The sequence below is a fragment of the Chaetodon auriga genome, chromosome 13, assembly GCF_051107435.1.
Source record: "Chaetodon auriga isolate fChaAug3 chromosome 13, fChaAug3.hap1, whole genome shotgun sequence".
NCBI classification, from domain to species: Eukaryota; Metazoa; Chordata; class Actinopteri; order Chaetodontiformes; family Chaetodontidae; genus Chaetodon; species Chaetodon auriga.
The window spans coordinates 21488625-21502422 of record NC_135086.1 but is presented as its reverse complement, the minus strand read 5'-3'; the positions used below and the strand labels follow the sequence as shown (position 1 = coordinate 21502422).

At 41.5% G+C, this 13798-nt stretch overlaps 1 protein-coding gene across 2 annotated transcripts in view; it reads left to right on the top strand.

Annotated features, from left to right (window-relative positions):
* Positions 1-13798, top strand: part of xpo4 (exportin 4) — a 57851-nt gene that overhangs the window by 33438 nt on the left and 10615 nt on the right. For both annotated transcript variants that reach the window (XR_013077973.1, XM_076747647.1), the window contains exons 9-13: positions 7945-8119; positions 8670-8846; positions 9163-9305; positions 9472-9617; positions 10493-10670. Coding sequence is in view for 1 of the 2 variants with exons in the window: in XM_076747647.1 (XP_076603762.1) it covers positions 7945-8119; positions 8670-8846; positions 9163-9305; positions 9472-9617; positions 10493-10670 (819 nt within the window). In the remaining variant the exon portion in view is untranslated. The remainder of the gene's footprint in view (positions 1-7944; positions 8120-8669; positions 8847-9162; positions 9306-9471; positions 9618-10492; positions 10671-13798) is intronic.

Sequence of the window (13798 nt, the reverse complement as noted above, 5' to 3'; positions counted from 1 at the left end):
AAATGGCAATAGGTCTCCACTAGAATAAATTGCGCGTGTACTCCAATGTTCAGCTCAATTTATTCTGCTGCAAATCCCTTCACCAAGCAGGACTGAACCTGGGTGTTCAGAGCAAAGGAACTGACTGTTTTTCACCCTGAAACCTCTACTCAAAGCCAATTTTCCTCACTACTTCAAAATGTTCTCAGCCTCTCTACTACAAAGCCATTCCCCCATCTCATCCCACAGAGGTGTCATTTTGGACTTCTGAGTCAAGGGTTTGTAATCAGACTGTCCAATCAGAAGAAATGCAGCACTTATCCTGACTCGGTTTCAAAGAAGCGTTATCAAAGTGACCTACACAGTTTTTTTTAGCTTTAGGTTAGGTAAGGCCGCATGAAACAAACATATAGGGGCACCTGTGCCTCCAAATACACTCCATTGTGTACTTTAACCAGATATACTCGAGGGGATTCATGACTTGAGCGGCATTACATTTGAATTGGTGTGGGCAGGTGTGTAGCATTTAAGAAGCTGAGCCGTAGGGCCTCCTCAGTCCGTGCCTCTTGTATTGGCTGCTTGTTAGCAGAGGTCATGTGAAGAAATAGAACTTGTGATCTTGTGCTGAAAAACGCTGCGACTTGTGTGAGCCTGTGGCTTGGCTCGCAGGCGGCTGTTCGGAGCCTATTGATCGCTCCTGTGTGTGGTGCAGGGAGTCAGAGAGTGTTTTCGGGCTTTAGGAAGATGCATTAAAAGCGATCACTGCTCTTTTTTTAGCAGCTGGGTGAGGTGGCAGTTACCTAAAGGTTAAGAGAGTTTGAGTCCTGTCCCAGCAGTTGTTTCTGTGGTTCTTTTTCTAAAAAAAAAAAGAAAAAAAAAGAAAAAAGTCCCTTCAAGCAAGAAGTCAAACAAAACCCAGAGATATTCAGTTTATTATGATAGAAGACAAAGAGAAGTGCCAAATCTGCATGTTTGACTAGTTTTTGAGGTACTACGCAGGAATTGTGGGTTGACTCTTTGTCTTATACCTGATTTATTTCTGCAACATTTCTATGAAAGTCTTGACCTCACTGGCACACCATTATTGGCTGGAGGCTAATCTGTGTGTGGTCTGTGTGAATCTATAAATGTCAGCCTAACACACTGCTCAGCAAAAAAAAAAACAAAACAAAACACATAGGTGCATCCATTTAATCTTGTCCATGAGACACTATGTCAAACTGCACCCCTGACTGTTTGTTTGGTGCTTTATGATTTCGCTCAAATGTTTTGGGCCAGTTTATTTCTTAATGGAAGTGCTATTAGAGCTGCTAGAGCTAGAGATTATCCTCCCATGATTTCATCTCCCCCTTAATTTGCTTGGTTTTCACCTACAAGGCTCTTACCTTCACAAGACTTTGCTACAGTAGCTCTTCACAAATATTGTGGCATTGCTGCCTTTGGATATCTTTATCTTGTCAGCAAAGCCTGTGACTCAGACTGAGATGTCCTCGGTTCACGTTGCCCCGTGCACCTTCACTCTCAGCCTTGGATTTCAACCTTCCATCTCTTTCTTAATCAGTCCCTTTTTATTAATTCAATTTGAGTTGAGTTGAGATATCACTTCTTTTCACGCCTGATCTTCCATTGCAGAGCTCTGACGATTAGACTTTTATGACAGACTCACTTCCATTAAACCGAAAGTCAGCACATTTTCTATGCCGCTTTCATCGTAAAAGGAAGAACTGTCAAGTGGAGGAAGCGCTTCATCCACTGCTGACGGAGCTAATGCTGGAATACAATGCAGCAGGTAAAACTGCTAGAGTATTGTTTTTCACATTAGAAAGAATACTCATGATCCCGTAATTCTCAGCACTTGATTTATTATACTTCCTAAATCTCATTTTGACAAGACTTTTCCCGCTGCATGGGACATTCCTGATTTCCACTCAAAAATATTATAAATCAAAAGGCTGTTATTGTTCACACTGCTTTAAATGTGAGTTGCTATGAGTTAATATTTTGACAAACGTTCATAGAAACAGTGTTTCATAAAACCTGCTCTTGTTGTCTTGACAATATACATTATACGTCCATTTTTAAGCTGATGATACTCAACTATACTTCCCTGTCAGACCTAAAGATGTTGACAGCCTGACTGCCTTAACAAACCGCTTGGAGGAAATGAAATGTTGGAAGTCTCAACACTTTTTCCAGCTCAAACAGGACTAAATTGTCTGCAGTTGGTTATTATGCACCTGCAGGACTTTAGTTACATGAAGACAACACATTAGCCCCATTTTGTTATCCCTCTACTGGCTTACAGTTGCTGTTAGAATTGTTCAGTCCTAAAGCCTGAACCTCTCTGCCCTCATCTGGCCTCATCTGTCATTTACCCTGTCATCAAGAATTTTCCCCATACAGACCATTATATGGCACAGAGCCTCCTGTCCACACGGCATGTCTAAAAGTGGAAATAATAACAATTAATGTTCTATTCCCTGTATGCTCTTTCCTTCTCTGCTGTGATACTGAACAGCTTTGGCCTCTTGAATGCCGGCTCTCTTGGTCATAAGTACTTCATTACTAATGATTTTATTGTTTCTAATCTGGAATTTTTATGATTACTGAGTCCTCAGGGGACACTGTTTCCCTAATTGTGGCTAGACCCCCTGACTCTGCATATTTTCGTAACCCCGGGCCCTTTGGAAGAGGAGGCAGTCTAGCTCATTTTATTTCTTCTGAAGGTTTAAATTTCTTAATCACTAACCCTCCCAATTTACTCTGCATCATTAATCTATAGGCCATCTAAATCAGTTGATTTTGTTGTTGAGTGTTTTGCATTGTCATCTCTACATATGACAGGGTGCTCATTCCTGGTGATTTCTATCATTCATATTTGTTGTCCTTCCTATTCCCTCAACTCAGATTCTTTAGATCTTACAGACTCTTTTAACCTCATTCAATCTGTTCATTTAACAATTAAGTTCAATCAATCCTCGACCAAATTGCACCATTTAAAACCAGGAAGTTAAAACCACATAATTTCCCTTGGCTGAATGATCACACTGTTAGCCCCTGAAAGAATCTGAACGACAATGGAAGGTCAAAAAAAAAAGTCTGAAATTGCACATATTTTACTTCTCTGAACTGATATCTAAAACTAATCATAATCCAAAAGTCATCTTTAAGATTAATGATTCTGTTATTACTGGTCCCTCCACTTCTTCTCCAACACCTGACGCTCAGCTGTCCAAAAAAATCCTCGCTCATTTTGTAAAGAAGGTGGAGGATATCAGGTCCCAAATCCAGCTTGACCCTTTCTTTCTTTCCATTCCACATGTCGGTTCTGCCTCTTTTACCCAGTTTTACATTTTCAGTGTTAGAGTCTCTCATATGAACTCATCTTCCTGCATCTTAGATATCATCCCCACTAAGCTGCTCAAAGAAGTATTTCCCACTTTTAGCCCTGTTATTTAGCAGATTTTTAACAGCTCTCTGACCTCTGGTTCTTTTGCAGACAGTTTTAAGCATGCCATTGTTCAGCCACTGCTAAAAAAAAAAAAAAAAAAAAAAAAAACTAATCTGGACCTCCTGTCTTTAAGTAACTTCAGGCCACTCTCCAAATCTTTTTTTATCTTAAGTTCTGGACAAAGTTATTTCATCCCACCTGATGTCTTTTATGTATAATAACAGTTTCCAGTTTGCTTTTAGAGGACTGCATAGTGCTGAGACGGTAAATGTTAACTTTACTAATGACCTGCTGCCAACTGCAGACAAAGGTGACTGCTCGATTTTAGGACTCCTAGATTTAAGTGCCATCTTTTGACACACATCACAGTATTGTCTTACAGAGACAATACTGTCATCAACTGTGTCAGGGCTCGGCTCTCAGCTTATAACCCACATAACAGAGCTTTTTTCTCTCACTCTGGGTAACACTTCTTTATTGACGCTTCAGTTAAATTGTGGTGTCCCCCAAGGCTCAGTTCTTGGCCCCCTTCTGTTTTTTTTTCATACACGCCACGTAAGCAAAGCAATGGTGTGTTTTACCATTTTTATGCCAGTGACACTCAGTTATGTATGCTGTTAAAACCCACTGATCCTAGTAACCTAGCTAATCTCACCTCCTGCCTGTCTGATACCAAATCCTGGATGTCCCAGAGTTTCCTTAAATTTAATGATGATAAATCTGAAGTCATTCTGTTCAGTCCCCCAAATTCCATCAGCTCTTCTGGTGCTTATCTCGGTGGTTTTTCATATACTGTTATGCTCTCTGCTAAGAATCTTGGAGTAATACTTGATGTTGAACTCTGTTTTGATGATCGAGTCAAAAGTGTTGTTCAGCCATGTTTTTTCCAGCTCAAGATAATCTCTAAAAGTAGGCCATTTCTATCAATTGCTCATCTAAAATAAGTTATACATGCTGTTATCTATTCTCGGCTTGATTACTGCAATGCACTTTACTCTGGTATCAGTCAGGGCTCCCTCCACCGTCTTCAGTTGGTACAGAACGTTGCAGCTCAACTCATTGCTGGAACAAAGAGGCATGATCACATCACCCCTGTGCTTGCCTCCATACATTGGCTCCCTCTCAGAGTTGATTTTAAAATTTTATTGCCTACTTTAAGACCTTAAATGATCTTGCCCCTAAATAGATTTCTGATCTTCTGACCTGGTATGTGCCCTCTTGATCATTAAGATCTGCAGATGGAGAGCTGTGGGTTATGACTGAGGGTGATTGGCTTTGCTAATAGAGGTCCACACTGTGGACTCTCTCATTTCATCTTATTGTCTTTCATTCCTCTGTGTCCTCATGTCCTCGATCTTTTTCTCATTTTATCTGCCTTGTCTGGTTCTTTTTTTTTTTCTTTTGCAAAGCACTTTGTAACATTAAGAAAAGTCTTAGATAAATAAAGTTTTGATTATTAATGTTATTATTAATTTGGGTGTATACTGAAACAAGACTTTTTTGATAACCTTACAGTACTTTTTTTGGTTAAAATAAGCTAAATTTCTCAAATTTCAGATGTTGTCAAAATACAAGCAACCATACAAAGACTTTGCCAAAATGAAATGGTCAAAAATTGGCAAGATTTTGAAATAAATCGGCAGCTGTCTGTTCAAGACTAATTCCAGGAATAAATCAAACCAGACATACCAAAAAAGTGAGCTTCGATACCCAGCCCTACTTTTAATATTCTTTTACTGTTCCTTGTATATAGTTTTAATAATGCTGTGGCTGTTGTTGCACTTTATAACTGTTAATAAAAGTGGTGTATAAAAATTAATAGGTTTGAGGTACTTAACAGAAATAGTGGCGTTCATGGGATGTGTGTGTGCGTGTGTGTGCGTGTGTGTGCGTGTGTGTGCGTGTGTGTGCGTGTGCGTGTGTGTGTGTTAGAGAGACTGAGAGAGAGATGATTAACTGGGGCCACTAAGTACAAAAGAAGAATTTTCTGTTCATTTGTGGGTGTGTCTGTAGTCAAAGTGGTTCTGATCTGAATTAAGGGGCCACATGCACATGTATAAATAACTGAGACAGACACACACATTTGAATGTGCACATGAGCTTGTTGTCGGACCACGTGATTCGGTGAATAGGGGGTCTCTCTCTCTCTCTCCCTTTTCTCTCCCAGGCTCTCTCTCACTCACTCCCTCTCTCTTCCCTCCTCTCCTGCTCTGTCTGTAATCACCTATTCTTGGAGCTTTTTTCCAATTGCCTCATCGGAAAACCATGCAGAGAGGGATGGCTGATCTACAGTGATTGAACACTTCTGCTCGCAATTTAACTCCATCTGATAGGGGTTAGCTAGGCCTCTCACACAATGTTCCTCTGTGACTGGGCCTGAGTGTGGAGAGGTGTGCTGGTTCAAACACATATTCAGGATTAAGACTTCTGCTGTTTTGGGGAAGCAAAGGCAACACAAAAAAGACAAAAATATACCTAAATTTTAAGGGCTTGTGTCTGTAGAGGGGTTAAAAGGGGATTTCCCTTTGAGTGTGGGTAACATGGTGTATTTAGTTGAATAGGTTTGCACTATATGCATCATCCAAGAACTTGGATGAACCTGTTTGGGGAAAACACTCATGAGTAGAGCCTGATTGATATTATCAGCCAATTTTTAGCTAAGCACAAATATGCTTGTATTTGTGTACATGTCAGCAGATAAATACAAAGAAACAGCACTACAGAAATCCCAAAATCTCCTGGAAAGTACTAACAACTTTATTTTTCAACTTCAAAATGTCCCGCTGAATAACACTTCTTTAAATACCAAATTTTAAGGATCCTTACCAAACGCTGCTTATTTTATGTAATTATCTCCCAAAAATGTGGTAATTTGTGGTGTTGCCCTGCAGCACTGCAACTATAGAGACACGCTGCTTGTAAAGTATGTTTTGAATTGGAAAGTTCCACTCACATTTTTGGCGAAATCCCAAGCCATTCCAGTCTGATTTCCTCGATTCTGACTTGTTTTGTTGTCGATTTTATTGTTCATCTGGAGCTTTTTCCACCCACTTTGTTCCTCTTATGTCTCTCACACATTGAATTTTGGCCTTTGTTCTTGTTTCTGCCCCAAATGCCTGCTCACAGTTTAGTCACGTGGTGTAATGTTGGGATTTTAAGATACCTACTCAAGCAAGCCCCAAGTTAAGACTCTTCTTAATGACTCTTTTGGCATGTTGAAACAAGAAGTGTTACATTTAAGCATTTTTAGCCACACTGGTAGCAAGACTCTATGGATGATCATGCTGGATGGTGGATCAGTCAGACTAATCAGTCAGTTAAACTTTGTACAGACATTCGTGGTGTCCAGAGGGTGAAGTCCTGATATTGGTGATCCACTGACTTTTCCTAAAGCGCGAACAGCAGGTCAAATTTTCAGTTCGTACAATTTGGTTTGTGATCAGATACCTGGAAAAATAATGACACCGGCCTCAGCAGTACCGTGTGTTTCCTAATGATTAGCTACTTTTAGCACTCTAAATTAAAATAGGGACCATAGTAAACATTACCTGCTAAATATCACCATGTTAGCATTGTCATTGTGAGCATGTTACCATGCTGACGATAGCATTTACCTCAAAGCACTGCTGTACCATAGTAAATCCTCACAGAGCCGCTAGTGTGGCTCTAGACCCATTGTCTAGGTACACAATATTTTACACTTGATTAAATGCTTGTCGTTAATGTTGAGCCTTAAATTGCTGTAAAACGTGACTGCGTTATGACTTCTTCTTGCGATCCTTCAGTATCTCTTCACATTGACTGCTCGGGCACTGTGGTTAGATTTGTCCAGATGTTGTAGAATTCAGATTACAAGCCACTTTTCTATCTGGTTTTGAAATTCAACATGTGAGCACAATCTGATTTTAACATGTCCAGACCTGTCACTTCATGCTTCATGGTATGAGCTGATGATAAAAGGAGAAGGGTAATTATAGCCATTCTTTCTATCATCTTGTACTCTGCGCACTGTAGTATGAGGCAGAAATACCATAAAAATAACCACTGAGCAGCTGTGGAAAACAGCTCAGGGGTCAAGTTGCCCACGAGTTTTGGTTAAGGATCAATTTTCATGCCCATTTCCAAACCTCAGTCACTAGCGGGTAAACTGGAAAGTGAGTCTAGTTTAGCCTCAGCCTCACCCTGCAGAGTGGAAACTGCCCTTCCTCAGGCCAAAGCACGGGTTTGAATTGAAAATGCAAAAGAAGCAGTTTGGACTTTCTTAGCCTTTCCTGTCAAGAGAAGGAAATTGATTTGTACCACTGAACTTCTAAGATTCACAAGGTGTTGTTTCACCACAGTATGTGCTGCAGTCAGTTTTCACTCCTGACCTGATTCTCCCAACAGCATCAGTCATTTTATTGATTTGCAGAACGTCTACCGCACGAAGTATTTGGAGCTCTATTTATTTATATCCCGATCAGGAATCATTCAGATCTTATCTGTAGCTTACATTTCATTATCTGCATTCCCAGCATTGAGATCGAGGACTCTGAGGCAGTGGGCATCTCCAATATCATCTCCAATCTGATCACCATGTTCCCTCGAAGCACTTTGACAGCTCTGCCCAGCGACCTCTTCACCTCCTTCATCAACTGCCTCACGCTGCTCACCTGCTCGTTTGGACGCAGTGCCGCCCTAGAGGAGGTGGTGAGTCATAACACTTTCATCTGCTATAAAAAATCTGATCGTCGTCATTGAATTTAGTGACATGGTGTGTTACATTAAGGTACATCTTGGAGGTATTTGGTTTAAAGTTTACTGAACCTGATCAGAAGCCCTGAGACATTATTCGCTTGAGATACTGTGATATTTGGAAAAATATAACACCTTTACCTTTACCATTTGTGGATGCATTTTTAACATGACAGGAACTAAGCATCCTTACCCTCTGATCACACAAATATAATTAGACTTTTTAAATCAGTGCTTCCCAAATTTTTGACTAGTGAATTACCCTTAAATGCAAGAAATGTAGACTTGAGACTGTTTTTGACCAGTTTCACCGAAGAGTAATTGTTGTTTTATTGACTGCAAAGTTCTTGCACTCCAGAAAGTCTTAAACACTATAGCATCAGATTAGGATCAGATCAAGACCAAAACAAAAATCCTGCCTGCTGTCGATCACTTGCACTCACTCCACACGATGACCTGCAGGTTGTGTTGTCAGAGATAAATTGCTCTTTCGTTCTTTGCTCAGCTGGATAAGGACGACATGGTTTACATGGAGGCCTACGACAAGCTGCTTGAGTCATGGTTGACGCTCGTCCAGGACGAGGAGCATTTTCCTCGCGGCTGCTTCGTCCAGCCGGCAATCCAGGTCTTCAACTCATACATCCAGTGTCACTTAGCTGCTCCTGATGGCACCCGGAACCTGGTGAGATTCAGCCCGTTTACGCATTTACAGCCATGTTTCTCATCTCATCAGTGATTACAGCAAATTTGGAAACTCTTTAAGGATAGAAGTGAACTCCATTCATTTCAGAGTATCTTATTAGACTGGATCTACTCATGCCTAATGGAGGATATTTATGCATTCTTTATTTTACCTCTTTAGTGCACATGTAGAACGTGTTTTCAGAGTTCCACAATATGAACATAGCTATGACCACTCTCGATGCTCTTCGTCCTCACTCACCATCTTATTTCATCCCTTCATCCTTTCATTCATAAAACGCTGAACCACCCCTCAGTCAGTGAATGGCATATCGTCTCATGATGAGGAGGAGATCAACGAGCTGCAGGAAGACGACAGAGAGCTTTTCTCTGACCAGCTGTCCAGCATCGGCATGCTCGGACGTGTGGCTGCTGATCACTGCATCCCCCTGCTCACGAGGTGAACACTTCATATTATTTCCTGCTGTAACCACTCCATCAGAAAGCTGACTGTCTTATACAAAGTTACTGTCACCTTTTGTGTAACTATACTATGAAAATAGTAAATGCATTTTGTCAAGCTCTGTTGCCCATGTTGACATTGGTCTTGTGACCTCGTCCCACAGTCTGCTGGAGGACCGGGTGACACGGCTGCACGGTCAGCTCCAGAGGACCCAGCAGCACCTCATGGCCTCATCTGACCCCGGATCAGTGGACCGCAAAGTCCTGGATGACCTCTATGAGGACATCCACTGGCTCATACTGGTCTCAGGTCAGAAGCAGGACATAAAACGTTTGTTTGTGTCTTTTGTTGTTAAAAAGGACATTTTGGGGTTTTGGGGTTTGGAACACAGGAAGTGTTTGGACTCAGCACATAAGCCATTCATTTTTGAGGAAGCCAGTACAGTCAGTGGGTGCATCTTTTAATAAATGCTGTTTCACTTCGCTAAGCTTGAGTTAGTACCTGACCTCAGCTAGTCTTCCTGCAAATCATTCTAAAATCATTGTTAGGGCGTTCGGGCTTCACATGGTCTAAAAATAAATGCAGACATACGTAGTGCTGCAGGCACTTTGAAGAAGTTAATAAAAAGCCAGATGATGTTTTAATATACTGGAATATGACTATTTTATAGGCTTCACAAATGACTGTTCCAGTGCTGTGTATTCCACTTTATTGCCTTTATTTGTGAACAAGACAGAAGAACAGATCTCCACCCAGTTCTGTGTTAATGAAATAGTGTCTGAATCTGCATCGTTAAACACGTTTTGCAGATTCTGCACCATTAACTAACTCTTTAGTCTGGGTGGGCCACTCTGCCAAATTGAGCTGCCCTTTAAAGATAAAGTCCTTTTTTTGTTATTTTTTTTTTTTAATGTTATGTGGTGGAGTACAGAAAAACACTAAAACCGGCACATTTGTGCAGACATTCAATTTACTATCATACAAGATAAATAAAACAGCCAAATATTCAAAAATGACATGGTGGGAACGGTGTGGCATTTTTCGGGGAAAAAGAAAACTACAAAAGATTGATCATGAATCAATCAATTAATCAATACTTTTTTTTAGGTTTAGTAAGAACTTAAAATCAGCAAAGTGAACTGTGGCTGTAACATGTCATCTGCCTCTGTCTGTACATTCTGCAGGGTATTTACTAGCCGACGACCCTCAGGGTGAAACCCCGCTGATCCCCTCAGAGGTGATGGAGTTTTCCATCAAACACTCGACAGAGGTGGACATCAACACGACGCTGCAGATCCTCGGGTCTCCTGGGGAGAAGGCCTCGTCCATACCGGGCTGCAACCGTACAGACTCCGTCATCAGGTACTGTTGCAGTTGATGTAACATTTTGAATTGATTAATATACTAAGACAACTTAATAGCTGTCAGACCCGACACTTACTGGAATCCAGCTTTGAGAACCTTAATGTCGAGAGCTTGAATCTCCAAAATAACTAAGAACATATGGGTATGTAAGGTGAAAGAGGAATTTGAGCTTCACTTGCTCTCATCATAAGACTGAAAAGACTGTAAATGTCTCAGGTTTGAACCTGTGTTCAGCAAAGCACGTGTGATTAATGGTGTGCAGCACAGGTTTGAAATGAATTTAACACCGCAATAAGTCTGAGTGAAGGACCGGACACACTGCTGTCAGATGGACAGATGACATTTCTTTGTGTCCAGTAGTCCTTGGATGTCGTGACAGTCCATCTCACTTTACCAGCCAGACCCCCATAAAACTCACCCAGAATAGACATCCTCACTGTCCAAGGCTAGTTGGACTTCTCAGTGTTGTCACAGTTATTGTCCTATAAAGCTAAAAGCTGGTCTAGTTCCTTCACATTCACACTCAAACACTCTCTGAAGGTGCAGCCAGTAAAGCACAGTAACTACGACCCTCTCACCGCGGTTGTGGTTTAATGTGGTTTCAGGCCGGTGTGCGGTGCATTTGGCTCAGGATGACAAACTGTTCAACTCTCAAGCATTCACACACAAAATACTGCTTAATAAATCTGTCACGGCTCTTACATGAGCTGACTTTCACATAAGCTGCAAGGATGAGACACATGGAGGTGTGTCCTTCAGACTCCTGAACCTGTACCTCTCTCTGCCCTTAAATAGACAGTCTACAGTCACAGGGACCAAAAATAAAGGTGGATTTGGCCACTCTTCATCAACTCATAAAGTCCAGCATTTCAAAGTAGGATCGCTCGTCAGTCTGAACATGCAGTTTGACAATGTCAGCTAGGGGTTTAAGAAATTACGATGGTCATTTTTTACTATGCTCTGACATTTTATAGACTTAATGATTAATCAGTTAATCCAAACAGCTACTTGGAGGTAAACCAGTAATGCAGATAATCACTAGCTGCTGCCCTACAGCCCAGCAACCACCACTCCCAATACACGCTTTCAGTTATCAGCACAGAAATGGACAGGGTATTTGCTGCTGCAGGTCAAAAATCAAGACATTTTCTGCTGCACCACAGCTCAAAATGACAACAATGTATCTGCAGGGTTGTCAAACGAGTTGTTGATCAATAAAAAATAATGAACTGTTATTTCCAGAAGGGCAGAGATTTCTAACTTTGAAAACAAATATTCAGCCAGCGCTTTCTGTAAGAGTAGAAATGCATGTTTATGATTGTGGCACCTTATTTAAACCGCTGCCTGTCGTGTTGCTGCGTTTCATTCTGGCATGTTTCTCTGCTACTGTGGGATTAGACATTGTTGTCAACACATAATGGATGTTGCACAATGGGCTTCTTCCTGTGTGGTTGTTGAACATCAACTGATGGCTCTAAAATACACCAACATATAATGAAATGGACTCAGGGATGCAAAGCATATGCAGTCGCTGTCATCAAATGGGATTTATTTTTCAACAATTACTTGTGCAGCCTGACAGTATGTGACTGGTGTTACAAACCTTGTGCTGTTCAGGGCTGTTGGCAGTCACACCGGATGGTTGTCTGTATGAGGGCAAGCGTGTGTGTGCGTGTGCATGCAGGTGTGTGTGTGTGTGTGTGTGTACGGATAATCACAGTGACGACAATAGATAATCACAGCAGCCAGAGACATTGTTTGTTGAAGGTCATTGAGCCCCTGTGTTTTCTAGATTGTTCATTAGGTAGAGGTGCGTGTGTGCGTGTGAGTTTGTGTGGGGGGGGGATGACAGCAATGACAGAGAATTGCAGAGACGAGTGGCCGATGGCATCAGGTTTCCTAACAGCGAGCAGACGACCCCAGCCCTGTAAATGTCAGCGTGGTTTTGTTTTCTGCAAACAATGTGAAACTGTGCACTGTTCTCAACTGAGGGGGCCGGACCCATAAGCCTCTTTAAGCCCTTTGTCTCTCTGTCCTTTAAACTGTGTGTGTGTGTGTGTGTGTGTGTGTGTGTGTGTGTGTGTGTGTGTGTGTGTGTGAGAAATGGTTTCTCAAATCCAAATCCACACAAACGCAAAGGGCATCAGGATGATATCTATCTGTTAAGGTTTGATCATGTTGTTGTCGGTGTGTGTGATTTGGAACCAGGATCACAATTCACCGTCACAGTTCCCTCCATAACAATGATTGAACCTTTATCTTATGAATATTAATTACACCTCGCCCTCACGCCTCTGATTAAATCTTCATTTCGCTCAGTATTATCTTGACCAAAACCAAAGTGAGTCCACGCAACTGACTAGCATCGCTGTTTTGAACCCGCTCCTCCTCATTTGCACCTGCGCCTTCAGCTTTTGATTCATCCAGAGTTCAGATTCAGATTTGAGATTTTTTAATTCCACTATACCACGGTTACATGGTAGGTGATACAAACATCGTGTATCCAGTAATAGAATAACACAAGTTAAGTGCCTTGTGTAAAGGTGATGTTTGCTAGTTTACATTTTCAGGCAGACAGTAGCGTGGTTTGTCTAATAAACCATTGTGGGGCTACTTGGCCGCATGAAGCACAAATGTAGTCCAGAGACCGATGTGGGGGTGTCTGCAAGGGAGGATTACACATTTGTTGGCGTGTACATTTTTTGGCCTGCCATTGGATGGACTGTGCAGACCCCTTGCTGACATGGAAAGATGATGAAATTTACATTAGGCTCACCCTTGCAGCCACACGGATGCAGAAACTGTTAATGTGGCTTTACTCTGCATCCTTTGCATTGTGACTTTTGCCTTCATTGTGATGTTGAGGCCAAGATGATAAAGTATCGTCCACCATAAAATGTTGCTCACTCCCAGCTCCTTTTATATGGTCTCTGCTGAGCTCCTTATCCTGTCATGGCCTTGTTTTTATTATTTAACCTATCTCATCTTAACTTCTCTCTCATCCTTCCCTATTCTCACACTTCTTCTAGCCTTTTATTTTTCTACTCATTTTGCCTAATCGGTCATCTTCATCTGTCATCTCATCTTCTTTCTCACAGGCTTACAGACTTCGTCTTCCCATATTT